At 41.7% G+C, this 22,512-nt stretch overlaps 1 protein-coding gene across 1 annotated transcript in view; it reads right to left on the reverse strand.

Annotated features, from left to right (window-relative positions):
• SLC26A5 (solute carrier family 26 member 5) overlaps positions 1-22,512 on the reverse strand; it is a 38,179-nt gene that overhangs the window by 12,883 nt on the left and 2,784 nt on the right. The window contains exons 2-11 of the mRNA XM_035127393.2: positions 11,404-11,602; positions 10,840-10,979; positions 9,619-9,729; positions 8,520-8,698; positions 7,302-7,466; positions 3,969-4,121; positions 3,718-3,800; positions 3,480-3,627; positions 2,326-2,439; positions 755-832 (exon numbers count right to left, since the gene is read on the reverse strand). Coding sequence (XP_034983284.2) covers positions 755-832; positions 2,326-2,439; positions 3,480-3,627; positions 3,718-3,800; positions 3,969-4,121; positions 7,302-7,466; positions 8,520-8,698; positions 9,619-9,729; positions 10,840-10,979; positions 11,404-11,558 — 1,326 coding nt within the window. The 5' untranslated portion in view covers positions 11,559-11,602. The remainder of the gene's footprint in view (positions 1-754; positions 833-2,325; positions 2,440-3,479; positions 3,628-3,717; positions 3,801-3,968; positions 4,122-7,301; positions 7,467-8,519; positions 8,699-9,618; positions 9,730-10,839; positions 10,980-11,403; positions 11,603-22,512) is intronic.

Below are 22,512 nucleotides of genomic sequence, written 5' to 3' on the forward strand. Positions count from 1 at the left end.
AGTTAAGTGAACAGGGCAACGGCCTGGCCTACCAGCAATAAAATCTCTGAAGCCTTATTTGGGATCTCACTCTACATGTTTCTGATCTTCATCTTAGGAAAGAGAAGCAGTGATCTTTAGGAAACTGATAACTTTTGTTTGGCTAAAATAATATCTCATTAGCCTAGAACTATTATGTTCAAGATAAATGTGTCAGCACATCGGCATGCATCCAATGGATCGAACTATGACTTCTCACTTGCAACTCGTATAACCTGAGGACCCAAACAATGAGGTTCCCGCTAATAATTGGCTGATAGTTCTTGTCCCACTATGGTTGAAAGTATAAAAGGTGACAAAGTAACACGTATAAAGTGCTGAATTAGAATTACAAAGCTGAAGTCTTCATTGCTAAAGCACATTTAATTTCTTGCATGCTTACAGGTATGGAGACCAAAGACAGGACAAATAAAGAGAGCTGGTTAGTGACTCAGAGCCAAATGAGAATCACACAGGCATTCAGACCAGAAAGCCTTCCCTCCAATTGCAGATATTCGGGAAGGACGTTAGAAAAAGTTGATACACAGTAATCACCAATGCCATTAAATTACCCTGCAGTTGAACCAATTCTTGAGCTTACTGTTGCAGCACAGAACATTCTATCTTCTTACCGCTCTAAACATTAGATTGTGCAATGCTTTAACAAAAGTGGTGGTACTGCTGCTTATGTACCAATTTAGACTGGAATGAAAACACATATATGAGAGACTCTTACCTGTGGCAGTGGTTCAAACAGATAACCAATGGCAACAATGACAAGGAAAACCATGATTGAGGACAGAGTACCAGCAACCTGGGGGGAAAAGGACACAGACACTTTTGAAGAATCCCATATATAGTTTAAAAGGTTTTTAAGGGCATTACCAACCCCAAATATTCTTCCCATTTCTTTTTCTATATACTTGTATGTCTGATTGAGTCTGCTTAAGCAAGCACTCTGTTGTTGCCCTAAGCAATAACACTCACAAGAAGAGGCATTAATTAAATTTACATATATCACATGTTGCATACAGAGTAGCAAATACAGAGTATGTGGACTTGGACAGAATTGGGGGAGGCAGGAAGATATAGCTACAGATCCCTACTCACTAGATGGCCTTGGGGTAATTCAACTCATTTAACCTAAGCTGCCCCCCAAAAAGTGAGGATAGAATGGAAAAGTCCAAGGTATATGACCCTGATCTCCTATCTAGACAGGGACAGTCTAACTACTGCTGTCTATGCTCTGGTGACCTCTAAGTTAGATTACTGCAACGTGTTACCTCTGAAGATGGTTCGGAAACTTCAGCTAGTGCAGAATTTGGCAGCTAGGTTGCTCACTGGAGCAAGACAGTTTCAGCATATTACACCAATCCTGGTTCGACTGCACTGGCTACCAATTAGTTTCCAGGCCCAATTCAAACAGCTCAAGACCACAATATCTCAAGGACCACCTCTCTCCATATGAACTGACCCAGACCCTGTGATCATCTTGTGAGGCCCTTCTTTGTGTACATCTTCCACGTGAGGTCCAGAGGGTGGCAACACGAGAACAGGTATCTTCTGCAATGGTTCCCTGTTTGTGGAATGCTTTGCCCAGGGAGGTGTAGCTGGCGCCTTCATTAAACACCTTTAGCTGGCAGGCAAAAACGTTCCTCTTCAACCAGGCCTTTGGCTGATTGACAACCCTTTTAATGTGTTGTGGAAGGGGAGATTATTGGTTTGATTTTATTATGTATTTTGTGGTTTTTATATTGTAATATTGTGAACCACCCTGAGATCTGTGGATGAAGGGTGGTATACTAATCACTATCATAATAATCATCATCACCTCCCTGCAGCAGTGTTAGAAACTGAGATATGAAAGCTAGGAGCTAAATGGCACCTTAAACCTAGGTTATGGGCACAACAACGGAATGTCTAGGTGTGCTTTTTTATAACAAGAATACAAAGCTGAAAACGAACTGCAGCTAAAATCTTATGTTCATTTTTCACATGGTCTAGTCCTCACCTCATCTGAAGACTGCAAAAAACCAAGCCATACTTCCCCTGACTGTCCCCCTAATATTCTTATGAGGGTCCCTTCTCCAGTCTTCAGAGAGTGGCTGGAAGTGGGGAGGCAGAAAAAGGTCCTCCTTTCCTTCCAGAAAGTGGCAATTTTCATCTGAAATCTTAGGCACAATACTACACCCAGAGCTCAGAAACTGCTCGCATTCATGAAATTCCCTGTCACAAAACGCGCCAAGAACAATGAGTGTTTCGAACGTTGCCCTGCAGGAAGGACAGGCAAAACCTAAATACACATACCTGAGTCTTTCCACCAGTGCCCTCCTGGACAAGACTCCGGGACATTGAGCAAGTAATAGCAAAGGTCTGGAAAAAGGATCCTGCAGAATTACATATGCCTAATGCAATGAGTTCCTGTCAACACAGAAAAAGCAGAACAAAAGTAGTAAGAACATAAGATGAGCATGCTGGATCAGGCCAATGGCCGATCTAGTCCTGTTCTCACTATTATATTCTCTCTCTCTTACTCTCTCTTTGCAGCAGTAGTCATGCTGAGCCTCGCCATAGATACATATCAAAAGTGGTACTTATACACATGACTATTATCTCCTAAATAAGAAACTGCTTTGCAACTAATTGGGGGTGGAGAACTGCATAAAGATAATTTAAGCACTGAATTTAAAAAAATGGAAAGCAATGTTCTTAAAGTCCATAAGCACAAAACTAAAACTTCAAAACCTTTGTAAAGCTGAAGTGGCCTGCACCAAACTTGCAAGGAAGGATCCTTTATTATTACAGTCAAACCTTGGTTCTTGGACGCCTCTGTTATCATAATAACAACAACAACAATAATAGTAATTTATTTATACCCCACCATCTGGATGGGTTTCCCCAGCCACTCTAGAATAATTCATCAAATATTAAAAGCTTCTTTAAACAGGGCTGAACAGGCTGTATGTTTCGGCTCCTGAATGCCCCAAACCCGGAAGTAAACACTATGGTTTTCAAATGATTTTCGGAAGTCGAGTCGAACATGCTACATGGCTTTCGTTTTGAGTTTCCCTATTGTAGTGAGGCTTCTGCTTTCAGTTCTTGGTTGTTGAACGTTTTGGAAGTCAAACAGTCTTCCGGAATGGATTATGTTTGACAACCGAGGTTTGACTGTATTAGATTGATAGGCAGCATGTGTATTGAAAGCAAAACTTTCTAAAGGAAGAATCTTCTCTTGCCAACTCATAAGACTTCTTCAATTAGGATACGAGGTCAGTGCATATTTAATTATTCCAACCTAACCATGGTTAGCAGGTCAGGAATTTTACATCTTCACTGGGCCCTAGAAATGTAGGGAGGCTATTTTTTAGATAAGCAACTAGCTTTTGGAAAGATTTCCCACCAATTTCAACAGGCTTTGGACCAGATAGTGAAAGACATACGGTATATTACATTCAAATTACCTGATTTCCATCAACTTTATAGCCATGCTTGAGAGCAAAGATTTTGGCCATGGAGATTGTCATGGAAAATCCTACAAGTGCTATGGCTATTGCATCCACAAATACCGCTGGGATGAGGCTGATATCTGGTACTTGTGGAGGACGTAATCTGCAAGAAATTAAAGGGGGAAAACTATTATCTACTGGCTGTATTAAACTACAGAGGGCTAAGAAGATATGTTTAATTCCACATCCCTACCCTTTGGGGATATGGCCAACAACATCTACTCCATAAGTCTTTGACAGATTCATCCCAGCTGAAGCTCCAGTACCAATCACCACCTTTAAAAAGAACGCACATGAAACAAGAGGCAACTTGGTTACAATAAGAAAACTTGGAAGCTAATCCAAGAGGGAGTTCAGTCTGAGGTTTTGTCTGCACAGTGAGTGACATTCAAAACCATGCTTAAGAGGACATACTTAAGACAGCCCTTCTTATCCCTCACTTACTACAATGATTTCCATAGGGATAGGAACTGGAAGTTTCTTCTTTAAGCGGTCGTTGATTTCTTTACCACTCAGCAACAAAACCATGCAAATTAGTCCAACAACCAAAGCTGCTATGTTGGTTTTTGTGATGTTTTCAAACACAGCAATTAAACTCTGCAAGACAACAAAATGTGGAATGTTATTCATAAGTGATATAGTCAAAGGAGAAGCAGACGTGGATGTTTATGTGGAAATGTGATGTTCGATGGAGAATATAGCACCCTGAGAACCTCAAATTTCTCTTTTCATGTTTCTATCCCTTATGGGTGTTAAAGTAGGCTTGAAAGAAAGTAGACAAGCTTCATGAAATCTTTGAGGCTAAAGAGGGCTAAGTGGGATTTTCAGTGGTGGTGGTAGTGGAGGCTACGTGGAAAGATAAAATACATCAGTTTTTCTCAATCTGTACAATTTATTCAAATCACAGAATTAATTCAGTTTAGAGAACTCAGCTTTCTTTGATAATGACTTTTAAATTCCTCACACAGAAGTGCACATGATCCTTTTATCTCTTAAGTTCCAAATGGATAGCAATATTTAAGACAAAACATACTACGCTGACTTAATAACTTGCATCTGTGTTGACCGCAAACACATACCAATGCTGGAAATAATGATTTCAAACCTTTCCCAGCAAATCCAATCTGTTTAAAAGGTACATAAACTGATCTACAGGCAAGGAGCTGCCAACAGGTCTTCAGGGTTACCATAGGAATGAAATTCAGTGTTGATTAAGCAGCAGTGATCTTTCCTAGAGGTTGGCAAGGGGGCTGCAGGAGAAATGCATGTACTGTATTAAATATGCTTGATCTCAAAATTCCTGGGTGAAGGTTTTGGTTGCTTCTCTTCAGTATTTCAGATCTAAAAATTTGTGCTAACCATAAGTCATAGCTAAGTGACAAATGCAAACACCAAAACAAATTATCCAAATCCTAAAATGTATCGAGAATGTTAAAACCATTAACACAATGAAGTTTTTCTTAACCAGGTTTTCCTACTGTCACATAAATATGAATGGCATTTTGCCAGAGTGAAGACAAAAATTATTACTTGAAAACAAAAATGGTGGCTTGTGTGCATTTGTGTTTTGCCAATTTGACTAGCACTTATGGTGTTCAAGAAATATATTTCCCACAGCCTCAGAAATGCTAAAGCAAAAGTTGCATAGAGTTGGGATATCCTAAATAAATCCCTGTCTGCAAATACAGTTGTAGAAAGGAAATCAGGTTAGTCTGATATCACCCATGTAAGGCAGCTGCTGAAGGATACTACTAGATTCCTAGTAAAGGCTTTTCTATGTGACAATTTGCTTAAATCAGTTTATTTTCCCCCACTGCTATTCTTCAGTGACTCTTAGTTCTTGGAATGTAACTTACAGAAAAGCCATATGATTGCTTCACTTTGACTGTTCTCCAATATCAAGAAATCTGTTCTGGGGAATTGGTTTTTCCTCCGTCATTTACACTGTTGTAATCCAATAATTAAAGAGACACAAGTAAGCTGCTATTTGTACTGGAAAAAATCCAAATTCAAACCTTAGCAAAAACACCAAAGGCATGTCCCTAGAGCCATCTATATGATTTGTAGAACTTTGTTTGGGGGCGTGGGCGGAAATCACTTCAGAAGATGCACAGGAATGTAGGGATTTTATGGAAGTAGATTTGCAGTGCTTTGCTTGCCAATTGACTAATTATGTGGTTTTTCATCTGAAGGGCACTATCACCCAGCATAACAATGGTCTCTGAGATTCTGAGCAGCATGAAGAATTATCAGTCAAGGGCCAATCTATATTTCTGGTGGCTATCAGAAAATTGGCAGGTGGGGAGGAAGAACAGAGGAATCTCCCTTGTACAAAGTCAAACCATTGGTCCATCTAGCTCAGTATTGTCTACACTGGTTGGCAGAAGCTCTGCAAGTTTTCAGACAGAGTTATTTTCCAGCCTTAACTGGAAATGCTGGGGTTTGAACCGAGTGTCTTCTGAATGCAAACAGATGTTCTACTACTGAGCTATGGTCCTTCTCAAGGTTCAGCATTGTCTGCAATTTCTTCTACTCCCCCTCCCAAAGAGGTGGGAATCTTGGTCAGGGGCAAAAGAGCTGCAGGCAGAGTTTGAAACTCCCATTGTTCTAGGTGCATTATGCAACAGGGAATTACATTAGCGTGAGCCGTTTCTGAGTTCTGCACTGTGCCTAAGATTTCAGATTAAAACTGCAGAGTGGAAGGAAAGGAGGAACTTCCAACTACTCTCTAAAGACTGGAGAAGAGACCCCCTTAAGAATATTAGGGGGTGCGGAGGGGAAAGACTAGAACATGTGAAAACTGAACATAATATTTTAGGTGCAGTTCATTCATTTTCAGCTTTCTATTCTTGTTATTAAAAAAAGTGCCTCGACATTCCATCGTTGTGCCCATAACTTAGGCTTACGGTGCCATTTAGCTCCTAGCTTTCACATCTCTGTTTCTAACACTGACTGCACGGATTTTATGGAACAGATTATATACACATACCTCTTGCCTCTTTTCAGCTGCAGTGTAAAAAGTGGTAATTTGGGCTCGTATGCTCCCAACAAAAGGTATACTGGCCTTGACACTAACATAGTTTCCTATAATATAAGCTATATATGAGACCTATCAATGTCAGCTCAGTAATTGGCCACAAATAATATCTGACTTCTTCATAGTTTGCAATGGTACATTAGAATTAAAATTGCCTTGTTGGAGCTGACCAATGCCAGGAGGGACCAGACAGATGCCCTTGAAGATTTATTTATTTGAAGATGTATCGTTTGCTTTTCAACTCAAATGCCTTCTGAAAGCAGAGAACAGTATGAAAAACCATCTGGTACTTAGATGTGTACCGCGGCTGAACACTGAGGATCCATATAGCTGTCATATTAAATAGCCACTGATCAATCAATTCTCTGCCCTCTCTATTTTTAAAACCATCTATGCTAGTGGCCATTACAAAGAAAATGAAGCAAAAGCAGAAGGCTATATATTTATAACTGACATAACTATTTCAGAGTACTGGAAAATCTGTCTTTCTTTAGGTTGTGTCTACACTATACTCTATAAGCTTATACTGGTTAAATCATCATTGCTCCCTCACTTCTAGGTGCCTGAAGGATCTCAAAGGGAAGTTTCTGAGGAACCTCACAAAATGAAAAGATTCCCTGGCAAAACCCATGAGTGATCCATTTGAAAGCTGGTTAATATTTCTTTGTGGATATGGACTTTGTGGATATGAACTGGCTTTAAACACTAAGGAATGTTCCCTTCCAGATATAGTTACTTACATAAAGAAAGGAGAGGGGTCCACTGAACCTTTTAGTCTTAATTCCAAGCAGATACTTTAATTGGGATGTAAAGACGTGCACAGCTGCAGCAGTGGTGAATCCCCGGACCAGGGGCTCCGTAAGATAAATAGCTACAAATCCAAATCGAAGGAGTCCTAAACACAACTAATGAAGAGAGAGAAGAGCCATGTTCAATGAATCATCATTTAAGAGCCAGCACAGTACAGAGTCATAGAGAAGCCAAGTTCAGCACACTGGATCAAGAGCAAAGCCACCTCTTGCAACCATGCAGGCCTCCTCTTACACCTCCCAGCCCAAAGTGTTGAAGCATGTCAAGACTGCTAGGTCTAATACTTGTGTGATTTGCATGTTCTGGTGGGTTGCACAGTGTGTGGTTATAGAAGTGGCAAGCGTAAACAGCAAAAGTCTCAGGAAAGCAGAAAAAAATTATTGTCTTTAAGTTGGATGAAGAGATAACAGGACACCTATAACCAAGGTGGCCAGCGAGGATTTCCGGAAGTCATGAGACCTCCTGGGCTCTTCCATACTTCTTTGCCACTCCATGTGACCAATGAAAGCAACACAAGTTATATGTTTCTTAGAAGAAAATGTTATTTTTAAAAGAGAACAAAGTCTACCTAGTTGTGCTTACTACGTGACCTGGTTATTTGCCAGTAAGTCTAGAACCAAAAACAAACCCCTGTGTTGCAATAAGAACTAATCACAACAATACAAACCCAACACATGGGCTAATGCTTGGCAGGGGATTGGATTGGATGGCCCTTGTGGTCTCTTCCAACTCTATGATTCTAACAGTTAGTAGAAAATATATAATAGAATAATGATATCATTCAAATTATAGGAGTAAGCCAATCAAAATTCTTATATACAATATAACAGTGTGGTAGCGAGGAACATCAAGCTGTGGTTCAAAACAGATGTCTAAGGACAGTCTCATAATAGTCTTTCAAAAGTATCAACAGATGTCTCAAAAGTTTCAAAAAAGCATACCCTGTTCTCCTCACTTCTCACTCCACAGTCCAACACGAAAACACAGACTGAAGTTACTTCCCCAAAATGTAGGTTGCCATTTTAGATCCTGAGTGGGAGATCAGGTGGATGAACCAAGGGCTTACTAAGGTGGAGTTCCGCACAGCAATATTCAAATCTTTTGGGCAGCAATATTCAAAACTGCTACTAGACCAACAGTGAGGTTACCTGTATGATCCCCGAGAGTAAGGTAACTGCGACAGCTACTTTCACCCTCATGTCATCTCTGGCATTGTTTTCAAGATCCGTGTTATTAGTAGAGTTGGCATCCGTATTAGCAAACATTTCGTCAGGGGCTTCTCTGACAGCAACTCCGCCAATCATCAGGCTGATTACAGCAAAGGTTCCTGCAAGAGTGTGGATTGAGGGGAGATAAATGTTTATTATTACCAGGGAAGCTTACATTTTTTCCCCCATATCACAAATATTTCAGCTTCTGAAAAGAGAATTTAATCTTCCTTAGTGCAGTTATATATACACACACAAGTACACGCACCAACACCACCTTATGGACCTGAATTAATATTTCCATCAATGTCATAGAATCATAGAATTGTAGAGTTGGATGGGACTCTGAGGACCCATCTAAGCAGGAATTCAAAGCAGGAATTCAAATGTCAATGAGAAACTTTCAGTTACTGAAATCGAGTTGGCAAAAACAAGGCAAAATATATTTGCTATTAATAACAATAATTTATAATGCATTTGAGTATCCAAAGCACCACACTTAATTGCACTACCCTGGTTCTCATATAAACTTTGCTGAATTACAAGCCATTAAAGTGATCACATCTGACACACAATGAAATTAAAATGGCACAAAAGTGAGCTGCCTAAGGACGTACAACAGTGATGGAAAAACTATGCTCCCCCAAATATTGTTGGATTCCAGCTCCCATCATCCCTGACCACTGGCCATGTTGGATGAGGTTGATGTAAGCTGGAATCCAACAACATCTGGAGGACCTCATCTTTCCCACCATTGCCATAGTTAAGCTGGGGCCGAATAAATGTTAAATGTTGGGGCAGCAGTTGATGCATGGAGGTTATAAGCCACTTCTGTGCCCTCGTGCTGTAGCTGTGACTTTGGCTGGCATGATGAATACAAGTAGATTTGACTCCAAAACTTTAAAAATGGTATCCAGTAAAAAGATAGAACAGTGGGTAATACTCCTCTGGGGGTGCATCTAACTGGTCCGGATGCAGAAGTGCATTTCGTTAATCTGACCTTTAAAGAAAACAAACGTTTGCATGCTAAAATATTTACCTATTGATATGTGTCTGGAAGTTCCAAAAAAAGTGTACAGAAAGACCGGATAAAATGAAGAATATAGGCCAAATACTGGAGGTACTGCTGCCAGTAATGCATAAGCTAATCCTGAGAGAGAGAGAGAGAGAGAGAAGCACTGGTGAAACGAATTCAGATTCAACACTAATTATTCAAATGAAAAAAAATGTTCATATACATGCTACATTGATAACAGATACTGTGCCCAGAGAATCAGTGTACAGTCTCCCCTACCCCAATACATCCTTCATCAATAACTAGCAGGACAGTCAATAGTATGAAGAGAAGAAAGTGGTGAATCCAAACTGAACCACCAACCAGTTCCTAGGGCTGCAGCCACTGCTCCTCTGCCCAGCCCCACTGGCCAATGAGGTAGCAACTGGGGAAGGCAAGCAGACCTCATCAGAGCAGGGGCAGGGGGCAATTTTAGCCTGAGAGTCTGTACATGCTAGTCCTTAAAATACAACTAGTATATGCTTTTATGTAGGAATTGCTCCTGTGAGTCTTCTTAGAATCGGGCAGTCCAAAATTCACTCAGATTTGAATTCACTCTGGGAGAGCAAAAGGAAAAAAATTGCAAGAAGAGGGAAAAATATTCTGCATAAAAAACTGCACATCTGTTGTTCACATGATTACTCAGCTTAATTATTTATTCTGCTTGCTTACATGTACTAAAATAAGGACATAATCTGATGGTGGTATAGATTGTGGAGTCAAAAGTCTGTGTGTCATCGGGACTTGCCACATTAAGAGTCACCAAAAATCCTATAAAGGATGGATATGAAACTAATTCAGCAAAATTTAATTCATTTACTACTGCAGGCAATCAACTGCGAAGCCTGACATGTTTTAACTAGTGTGAATGTACTATTTAAATGCACTACCCTCAAAGGGTAGTCATTACAATGACAAAATTGTTAACTTTATTACAGAAATACACAATTTTCATACAGGAGGACTTTTAAACAAGATATTTCCATTGTGAAAACTGAGGGGGTTTATTCCCATTAGATGAATGTAACACCTCAGTTGATTGACATATGAGGTGCCCTGCATTATGCATCTCCAGAAGGCATGTGACACCCTCATGAAAAGTGACTGTACAATCAGCTGGAAGTTGACTGTCCCCAAAAGATCTCTCAAGGCTGTTCTGAAGATTCCAAAAAGAAGAAGAAAGTTGAAAAGTTAAATTTCACTAACCTTGAGGAAGCTGCATGACCCCAGTGCTTATTCCTGATATAATGTCTCCCAGCAAATACTCCTTCACTGGATAGCGGGGGAGCCATGTAAAAATAGGTAAGAAATTACACAGAACAGATTTGGCTTTCTTGGAAGAGCAACTGAAAAATACAAGGGGGAAAGGAGAAAAAGTGGTGTCAGCTGAAAGTAACTGGCAAGATGTACATTGCTTGTGCACGGGCAGAAAATACCTTCATCAAAGGAAATATATCGTATCTACTATGAGAATGTAGAATGAGTCCTTGTATGTTCTCTATCTTTTATTTCAAATAACTCTTTGACAGTGGAATGCCAGCACATTAGAAGATTACGCTCTTCCCTCTGACATGCTAACTTTCTCCAGAACAGTGTGGAAGGTGACCCTGGGGCCTACAGGGGGAAATCTAAAAAATGCTTTCATAAAAACCCAATTTTGCCAGCAGGAACCTCCCCCATGAACAGAAGGAGCCCTTCTGTGAATGAAAGGGCAATTTGGCATCCATGCCAATTAATCTACTGACTGCATAAATAGCTAAGATGTCCTACCGACAAGAATGTGCTATCTTCTGAGCAAGAGGCAAAGAGGTCTTCTCCTTCTTGTGCAGTTGCTTTTGTAGGGTTCCTTGGTTATATATGCGCCTTTCCACACAGTATCTCTGGTCCAACACATGGCAAGTTTCATCCTCTACAGCATGCTCCATAGTACATTTCAGGGAAAGGGAACTGAAGTTGCTCCTTGAAGATGCTATCAAAATATAAGCATTTTTTAAAAGGACAATTTAAAGAAGTGCTCCCTTCTGTGGAAGATAATAACAGAGTACTTTCATATGAAGAGAGGAGGAGACACAAACCTACTCCTGGGCCCTCTGCCCCACAAAGAGATTATCTCAAGACCAACTTCTCTGTGAGAGAGCCAGGAGAGGGAGGGAGCACACATCTACTCTTACATCAGCTAGACTCTTCCCTCTCCTGCAGCCATATAAACCCAACTATCCTGAGAGAGAGAGAGAGAGAGAGAGAAGAACTAGGAGACCAAAGAACTAATAGACTGAAGGAGGAAGAAGGGCACTGCTATCACCACACACCTGTCTCTTCTTTCCACATGGACCAGGGAAGAACAACTGTTCTGTGATAAGAGAACCCAGGAGTGTGGGTGACACCACAAAGTCACCATCACACACCAGTTTACGGTTCAACCAGAATGTCCTGTTCCTCCACATCCACCCCCTGAGGCCATGCAACATCAGAAGACAGGCAGAGCAAAAGATCATTGTAACCCTTCTCCCTGGTCATCTCAGAGATGCCCCTACTATGGCAGGAGTGGGCAGATGATAGACTTACTGGTAGATCTCAGGGAGATTTCCAGATCATCAAGAGTTTCTATCTCACAACTGTTCTTTAATTCTATCTGTAACTTTTAGCAGATAATATCACAGGGTGAGTCTTGTGGGGAAAGCCAGGTGGCTGGTGGTTTCAGAGCTATTCTGTCACACAAGCACCCCTCCCAAATTTAGGCAACTTGTTTGGGGACACACAGAATTGTGGTATAGGCAGGACTCATTGCCAGAAGTGGGCATGGACATATGAAATGATAAATAAATGCCAATGTCTGGCAGCAACCTTCCCTTATGTTGTAAATATCAACCTGCTCAGGCTCAGAGATCTGCAAGATCAGCCACTCTGAAGGTCCCACCAGTAACTGTGCCACATTGGGCAGCGACTTATAGGGTCTTTTCTCTGGTAGCCAGGAATAGTACTCTTTCCCATTACTATGGTGTCAATACTACATTATTTTTATGCCAGTTGATGATCTTTATTCACCAAGATATTTGGGGGCAATTTATCAGTCCTGACCATTTGTAATGGGGGATTGGTTGCTGCTATTGGCTGGCTATGGATTTTAGTACCAGTTTTACCGTGTTATTCTGTTTTGTAGCTTTCATAATTTTATGGATGTAAACCACCCTAAGGTTATTTTTTTATGAAGTGTGTTATAGAAATTTATTGAATGAACGAATGGATATCACAATAATACACCACAGCATAGATTTTCTGAAGCAAAGTCAAGATTTGGGAATGGAAAAAAAATCAGCCCCTCTGTGTAAAGGAAAATAAAGAATGAAAAGCTGCTCTTGAGCAATCTCAGTGCACACCTTAAAAGACCAAACAGACAACCATAAAAGCTACAGCAATACTTATCTGCCTAGTAAGAATTATTGGGTGTATCCAAGAGGCCAAACACAAAGACTTACCGGTAATAACTGTTGGCTCTTAAATGTGACTGATAAGTCAGGCTTTGAAAGGGCTTCTTGCCACTTATCAACTTGAAAGTGTTAGAAGAATAGATGCATACTGCAGAGTTATATCACCTGGAGATACTGTACATATAAGCAAGCTCAGCTTTTGCTTCCCAAAGAACAAAATATTTTTTTTTTAAATAAAGTTTATTGTAGATTTGAACATATACAACAATTAAAATAAACCCAACTAAACAAGACAAACACAGAAACAAAATCCCCCCTTCCCCCCTACCTCCAAAGTCCCCCCTTCCCTCCCCTGCTCTTACCCCCAACCCTATTCCTTCACAACCTAAATTAGACTTATCTAAATTGTAAATATTTTCATCACACACACAATATTACAATTTTGGTCAGTTAGAAACAAAATCCAAATTGAAAATAGTGGTACAGAATATTACAATACAATTAATATCCAGATAATCAAATTCTGTCTTATCTTCTTAATCCTTGAGTCTTACTATCTCGGAAAGAGAAATAATTATAGTCCACATATACATTGAAACGAGAAATGTGATATCCATAAAATTAATCATTTTTCTTCTTATTTCTAGAATCCTGCTACGTCGGAAAGAAGAGACGGTTTATCTATGTGTGTACTAAGATAAATGGTAAGTGATTCCCATTTCTTTAAATTATCCTTCACATTTGTTTCTTTCAATAATTCATGTTTTCTTGCTAAATTATAATATAATATTAATTTTTGTAACCAATCCTCCTTCTTTGGAATCTCCTGTGATTTCCAAGCTTTCGCCATTAGGAGTCTTGCTGAGGCTGTTGCGTAGCTCACTACACATCTATCATTCGGTTTAATGTCCTCTCCTAACATCCCTAATAAAAAGATTTCTGGTTGTTTCTTAAAAGAGTATTTCACAATTTTCTTTAACTCTTTATAGACTAGTTCCCAGAAATCTTTAATGAGGTCACAGCTCCACCAGATATGAACGTATGTCCCAACTTCTTTACGGCATCTCCAGCAGATATTGCTTGCATTTGGGTACATTTTAGCCAGTTTGGCCGGCGTTAAGTGCCATTGATTTTGCATTTTGAATATATTCTCTATCAAATCATAATTTGGCGTAAATCTCGAATCTCTTTTCCATAATTGTTCCCATTTTTGCATACTTATTGTTTTTCCCAAATCCTGGCTCCATTTAATCATATAATTTTTTGTTAGCTCCTCTTCTGTTTCCCATTTTAATAATATCTGATATAAATTTGAAATATATTTGCCCTCATTGTCAATTAAAATTTCCTCCACAAAATATTGTTATAGCAGACATGTGTCTGAATATGCCTTTGTTAGACTAACAGCCCAGGATAACTGGTGGCTTTTTGTCAATTAAACTATTAGTTAGTTGCTGGTCTGCTGGTAGCTAGGGGAAATTCATTGTTTTTGAATGACATCCCTGTGGTAATTTAGAGAATTTGACACTCCTTCACCTAAGAGGAGGGCCCAGGGATGTATTGGTGGAAAAGAGCACCTGACAATTTGAAGAAAGAAGTAGGGAGCTGTCTTAAGGCATCTAGGGTTGCAAGGCCTCTCTCTGGGAACCTGATGTAAGATGGAAGAGCTGCCGCCCTTTAGTAATGCTTCAGTCTCCACATGCTTTGTATATTTGTAAATAAAGAAAATACTACAAAAATGCAAGAAGTATCAATTGCTTTCTTTTCATGTTTTGGGTTAAGTGAGATTCTGTACACCACCTTAACATACTGAAACCTGGTGGGATGAGTCTCATGACTGGAATGTAGTAATAGAGGGATACAATCTATTTAAGAGAAATAGACCAAACAGGAAAGGAGGAGGAGTAGCTTTATATGTTAGGGATATGTATACCTGTGAAGAGATCCAGGATTTAAAACTTCAAAGCCAAATTGAGAGTATCTGGGTCAAAATTAAGGGAGAGAAAAACAACAGTGATCTCATTGTGGGAGTTTACTATAGATCCCCAAGCCAAACTGAGGACACAGATGATGCCTTCCTGGAACAGATGGCCAAGCATTCCAAAGGAAGTGAGATAGTTGTAATGGGGGATTTCAACTATCCTGATATTTGTTGGATGTCAAACTCAGCCAAGAGCATAAGGTCGAACAGATTCCTCACTGGCCTTGCAGACAACTTCATTGTCCAGAAAGTGGGAGAAGCAACAAGAGGATCAGCCATTTTAGATCTGGTCCTAACCAATAGTGATGACTTGGTTAGTGGGGTAGAAGTGGCAGGATCATTAGGTGGGAGTGACCATGCTCTTCTGGAGTTTATTATCCAGCGGAAAGGAGCAACCAAGCATACTAAGGTCCAAATTCTAGACTTTAAGAAAGCCGACTTCAGAAAACTTAGGGAAACGCTGGGTGAAATCCCATGGACAGTAATACTAAAAGGGAAGGGAGTTCATGATGGTTGGGAGTTTGTTAAAAGGGAGATATTAAAAGCACAACTTCAGGCAATACCAATGAGACGGAAACATGGAAGGTGCCTAAAGAAGCCAGGCTGGCTATCTAAAGAACTTTTGACTGAGTTAAGATTTAAAAGGGATATGTACAAAAAATGGAAAAGGGGGGAAATCTCCAGAGAGGAATTCAAACATATAGCCAGCACGTGTAGAGACAAAGTCAGAAAAGCTAAAGCACAGAATGAACTCAGGCTCGCCAGAGAGGTTAAAAGCAACAAAAAGGGCTTTTATGGGTATGTCCGTAGCAAAAGGAAAAACAAGGAAACAGTGGGGTCACTCAGAGGAGAAGATGGTGAAATGCAAACAGGGGACAGAGAAAGGGCAGAACTCCTCAATGCCTTCTTTGCCTCAGTCTTCTCCAAGAAAGAAAAAAACGCCCGACCTGAAGAATATGGAGCAGATGATTCAGCAGGGGAAACACAGCCCAGGATAAGTAAGGAGGTAGTACAAGAATACTTGGCTAGTTTAGATGTATTCAAGTCTCCAGGGCCAGATGAACTACATCCAAGAGTATTAAAAGAACTGGCAGAGGTGATTTCAGAACCACTGGCAATAATCTTTGAAAATTCCTGGAGAACAGGCGAAGTTCCAGCAGACTGGAGGAGGGCGAATGTTGTCCCTATTTTCAAAAAGGGGAAAAGAGAGGACCCAAACAATTACCGCCCAGTCAGCCTGACATCAATACCAGGAAAGATTCTAGAGCAGATCATTAAGCAAACAGTCTGTGAGCACCTAGAAAGAAACTCTGTGATCACTAAAAGTCAGCATGGGTTCCTGAAAAATAAGTCATGTCAGACTAATCTGATCTCATTTTTTGACAGAATTACAAGCCTGGTAGATGAAGGGAACGCTGTGGATGTAGCCTATCTTGATTTCAGCAAGGCCTTTGACAAGGTGCCCCATGATATTCTTGTAAAGAAGCTGGTAAAATGTGGGCTAGACAATGCTACCATTCAGTGGATTTGTAGCTGGCTTACTGACCGAACCCAAAGGGTGCTCATCAATGGCTCCTCCTCATCCTGGAGAGTAGTGACTAGTGGGGTGCCACAGGGTTCTGTCTTGGGCCCAGTCTTGTTCAACATCTTTATCAATGACTTGGATGATGGGCTTGAGGGAATCCTGAGCAAGTTTGCAGATGACACCAAATTGGGAGGGGTGGCTAACACCCCAGAGGACAGGATCACACTTCAGAATGACCTTAACAGATTAGACAACTGGGCCAAAGCAAACAAGATGAATTTTAACAAGGAGAAATGTAAAGTACTACACTTGGGCAAAAAAAATGAAAGGCACAAATACAGGATGGGAGACACCTGGCTTGAGAGCAGTACATGTGAAAAGGATCTAGGAGTTTTGGTTGACCACAAACTTGACATGAGTCAGCAGTGTGATGCAGCAGCTAAAAAAGCCAATGCAATTCTGGGCTGCATCAATAGGAGTATAGCATCTAGATCAAGGGAAGTAATAGTACCACTGTATTCTGCTCTGGTCAGACCTCACCTGGAGTATTGTGTCCAGTTCTGGGCACCACAGTTCAAGAAGGATACTGATAAGCTGGAACGTGTCCAGAAGAGGGCAACCAAAATGGTCAAAGGCCTGGAAACGATGCCTTATGAGGAACGGCTTAGGGAGCTGGGTATGTTTAGCCTGGAGAAGAGAAGGTTAAGGGGTGATATGATAACCATGTTCAAATATATAAAAGGATGTCATATAGAGGAGGGAGAAAGGTTGTTTTCTGCTGCTCCAGAGAAGCGGACACGGAGCAACGGATTCAAACTACAAGAAAGAAAATTCCACCTAAACATTAGGAAGAACTTCCTGACAGTAAGAGCTGTTCGGCAGTGGAATTTGCTGCCAAGGAGTGTGGTGGAGTCTCCTTCTTTGGAGGTCTTTAAGCAGAGGCTTGACAGCCATCTGTCAGGAATGCTTTGATGGTGTTTCCTGCTTGGCAGGGGGTTGGACTGGATGGCCCTTGTGGTCTCTTCCAACTCTATGATTCTATGATTCTATGATTCTATATTTGTTTGTATATGACTCTGCAGTATAGCAATAAAATAGTAATAATAGATTGGAAACTAAATGCAGAAGTGCTGTTCCAGGTATTTCCCATTGATCAGAGAGAAGGTGCCTCCCCGCCCCACTGAAGTCTTGCTTAAGAGGGTTGCATGGCTGCAGCCTCTGGGTTCTGGCAAGATCTCTTGATAGGGCTGCAAGATCTCGCCGGAACCTACAGCCACTTCTCCTTCCTTCTCTAGCAATGACAGAGTGTGGGCAGGGTCCCCATCCCTTGCCACAGGAGAAGTGAGGAGATGAAGCCACCACTTCTCTTCACTTCTCCAGAGCAGCAGGGCTGGGTGTGTTGCCCATGGAGGTGCCACCTCTTGGGATTCTGCTGCCTAAGGTGGATGCCTCAGTCCACCTCATAGGTCAGCCAGCTCTGATTGCCGGACATCACAAATGCAATTTCCAAAGAAAAAAAATCAGGAGTGTGCCCTCGAGTCTTCTTTTGCAAACGTGGCTTTAGGTAGGGGTTCAAAGGAAGAGAATCCAGCTATTCAGGGGGGAAAGGGGTTTTTGTAAGCCCCAAAAAACCTCAGAAGAAAGATTCTGAGGGCAGGCACCCAGCAGCACCAAAAAGCAGGTGACATTTTGACACAACTTCACATGCGAATGTTCGAAGGCTCTTATAAAGTTTGCTAAGACAGATGTTACACCTCCGCCAGGTAAAACCCCCCAAAAACCCTGTTCCAGAGTGCACCACCCAAAAGTGCATGCTGGGAAAAAGAAGCCAGAAGCTGTGTCTCCGACGACACTGCCGCCCGCACCTCAGCCCAGACCCAGAAATTTCCTGGATCGGGACAGGGTGGAGGAAGTGACAGGGATGAGCCGACAGGTGGGGGGGAGGAGGGGTCAGGATACCTCATGAGTCAGCTGGGGGTGGGGGAAGGAGGGGCGGGATACTTCATGGGTCAGGACAGGGTGGGGGATGATCAGGACAATGAGGGGAGGAGGGGGAGGGATAGGTGATGGATCAGGACACCCTGGGAACAGTCACAGGGTTGACCCGGGGGAGGGGGGAGGCGGTGACGAGGTACCTCATGGCTTGGGACACCCTGGGGGGACTCCAGGGATGCCCACAACTCCTCCTAAAATATTTCAAATAAATGAAGGGGGACTCTGAAGGTGGACTCTGAGGACCCATATCACAGACTAAGCCACAGCAATGTGCGGCAGGGCCAGCTAGTGTGTGTGTGTGTGTGTGTGTGTGTGTGTGTGTGTGTCTACTGAAATGAAAGTCATGGCAAATGCATGCTAACACATGGTGTTCTATGTAGTGCTTCCAAATCACATAAGAAAAATGATAGAAAGATGCAGTTCAACAGCAATCCCTCAGACCCTTGTCCCCAAGCCACTTCCTTCATGAGTCAATTCACAGTCAAGTTACTTGTTCTGATTTTTGGCCTTTCCTGGTATGCCCAGAAGAGTCACAGGCCCATCATGACACAGTCTCAGCCTAGCCTCTCCCATTAAGGTATGTTTACATAGCTGAGAGGACTCATGTTGATCATTCTGGAGTCTTAGCCCAAGTTAACAACCCTTGTTTTCACAGGCAGGAAATTCCAGTTAAGTTAATTTTAAATGTTTTATTTCAAACTATCTATCACAGGTCACTCGTGGAACACTTTTAGGGCACACTGCAGTTATGGCACACAGAAGCACCGTATTTTTCGCTCCATAGGACGCACCTGACCATAGGACGCACCTAGTTTTTAGAGGAGGAAAACAAGAATTTTTTTTTTGCTTTCTTGAATTGTCCTAGGCATAGCAGCCAACTCCTAGAGGCCTGGGTGCCTTTGCTCCCCCCCCAATTAAATATTTGAGGAAGCTTCTTTTGCAAAGGGGGGAAGCTCCATTTTTTTAGGATCAGCTCAAAGTTGTGCAGCTTTTTTTGCAAATGGGAAAAGCCCTGTTTTTTTGAGGGGGGGGTCAGCTCAGAGTTGTGCATATTTTTTTGCAAAGGGGGAAAGCTCCATTTTTTAGGATCAGCTCAAAGTTGCTGAGTTTCCTTACAAAGGGAAAAATCCTGTTTTAATGGGGTTCAACTCACAGTTCTGCAGCTTCTCTAGGAAAGGAAAGGGACCAATTTCTACAGTTTCCAGGCAGATAATCTAATCAGCCAGTCACATGTCTCCCTCTGCAGACAACAATTGAGGCCTAGGCAAGGGGCCGGGAGGGGCAGGGCAGGGAGCTAGTTCCCTTATCTCCCTCCCCGATATCTTGCAATCAGCTGCTGAACAGGTTCCTTTGGTCTCTTTCCCTCTTGTTAGCCATGTATATATATATATATATATATATATATATATATATATATATATATATATATATATATAATGATCTGCCTTTAGCCCCTGGGCAATTCAGCTCCAGGAACCACACATTTGCTCCATAAGACGCACAGACATTTCCTCTTACTTTTTATGAGGAAAAAAGTGTGCCTTATGGAAGGAAAAATACGGTACAGTCATACCTTGGTTTAAGTACGCTTCGGTTTGAGTACTTTCAGTTTAAGTACTCTGCGGACCCGTCTGGAACGGATTAATCCACTTTCCATTACTTTCAATGGGAAAGTTCGCTTCAGGTTAAGTACAGACTGCTGGAACCAATTGCGTACTTAAACCGAGGTACTACAGTACTGTACTTTCCTTAACTTCTATAACTGAGAAAAAACCATAGGCCCCATTCAAGCCCTGACTAAACCAGATTTTTTAAAATAATGTACTCCTTTTCTGCCATGAGTTATTTTAAATAATTGACTACAACTTTCAACTGCTTAATTGCAATATATCAAGAGACTCAATGCAATCACTTGTGGAATGAATTTTCACAATGAATTTTTAACATACTACATGTATTACCGGTAAGTGGCTTACCAATGCTAGGATGTCTGTGTTATCAACACAACTGGTGTGTGTGGGTGTGAATGGCCACTGTTTATAGCATAAATATCACCTCCTGTACTATTTCCTTCTGACCTCACTATTGAGGCCCGCCCCCAAATCATATACACAGACATAAACCCTTGCAACCCAGGATAGCATTTCATGCATTTGGTGAGAACTGTAGTCCACGAAAGCTTGTGCCATAATGTATTTGTTAGTTTTTAAGGTGTCACAATACTTATCATTTTGCTGCAAGAGACTGAAGCAACAACCAATCATTATCTTTAAATGAGCTATCAATGACCTGACATTTCATGTCTAAATGCAATGAATGTTCACCTCCAAAGTTGCATTTTCCTTAAATGATTTTGTTCCTCAGAGTCCCAGTATGCTATCAGCAGTGTATATGTTTGTTCTAGGGAAAGGTTTAGTTTTAAAAGGTCACTAATGCCCATTTGTGGACCACGTGTTTCTTATGTGCCAAGTTGATTAAACAGTTCAATAATCTGCAAGCCACTAAGTCTTTCCAGTATTCATTTAGATAAGCGATGGTTCCAGTTCTTGGCATAAATGGCTTGCTGGCTCCCCTCTGAGAAAAGAGTGAGCGGTCGGACTTGTTAATTTTTTTGTTATTCCGTGGTGTTCCTCATGCTGACACTGGCTTGAAGACTGACCTGACCAACCCATTTACCTTGGCAGGTTCATAGAGCAAATGAAGTTTCTAGCCAAGTTCACATTCCAGAGTGAGTATTGGTTCGCTGATGGGAACATGCAGAGGTGAACTAGGCGCATGCCAATAACAAGATAAGAAAAGGGAAAGTATCCTCCTTTCAATGGCAGAATATTGCAAATAATATTGCTTATAGCAGACATAGCCAAACCTGGCCCTCCAGCTGTTTTGGGACTACAATTCCCATAATCCCTGGCCACTGGTCCTGTTAGCTAGGGATGATGGGAATTGTAGTCTCAAAATAGCTGGAGGGCCAGGTATCTCTCCTCTTCCCCACCCTTTGTCTAGTTCAAGCCTAACTCTCTCTCTCTCTTGTAGAGTTCAAAGGGATGAGGGTATTCTAATCCAACCCCCTGCAATGCAGGAATCTTTTGCCCAGGACCCTGAAATTAAGTCTCATGCTCTACCAACTGAGCCATGATGCTGGCCACCAGCTGTCATAATCTCTGACCATTCGCCATGCTGGCTGGGGGTGATGGGAGCTGGAACCCAAATGCATCTGAAGGGCCACAGATCCTCCATCTGTTGCCTGGTTGGTCGGAATGGAGAACAGGACTGTGATTTCTGGGTAATGTTGATAATTCTGGGCTTCCACTTTGCCTGTTTAGTATAGTGCATTCTGGCTCCTTACTCATCTTGGAATTATGTCAAATATTGGTACATATTGAGGGAAATATTGGCAATATAGGCAAATATTGAGGCAGGGGTGTAGCGAGATGCCACGACACCCGGGGCTGCAAACTGCCATGCACCTGGGTGGGTGCGGTGTCGCTACGTAATGACACATGTGTGTTACGTAATGTTGCATGCGTCGTTACGTGGCGGGGTATTGCCGCCCCCACGCCTCCAAAGCCGCGCGCCTCGCTCCAGCTACAAATCTCCAGGTAAAAAGCCTGCTCAGCGCGGTGCACCCGCCGCGCTGAGCAGGCTTTTTACCTGAAGTTTGTAGCTGGAGCGAGGCGTGCGGCTTTGGAGGCGCTGATTGCGGGGCACGGCCCCGAGTGACACTCTCTCCAGGACTTACCTCTCACTTAGCTATAATTCCCAACACAAACTAATTTCTCGAGATACTGTGGGGGAAGTCATGTGCTTGAAATGTGTGCATGCAGTCCAAGTCCTTGCTGTGCTTGTCATACTAAATCTGAATTGCCTCGATAGCACAATGACAATCATTCTCTATAAAAGCAGCCATATACTGACTATCTGCATAATCATCCTACAATTACAGAACCAAT

This window comes from Zootoca vivipara, chromosome 10 (assembly GCF_963506605.1).
Source record: "Zootoca vivipara chromosome 10, rZooViv1.1, whole genome shotgun sequence".
NCBI lineage: Eukaryota > Metazoa > Chordata > Lepidosauria > Squamata > Lacertidae > Zootoca > Zootoca vivipara.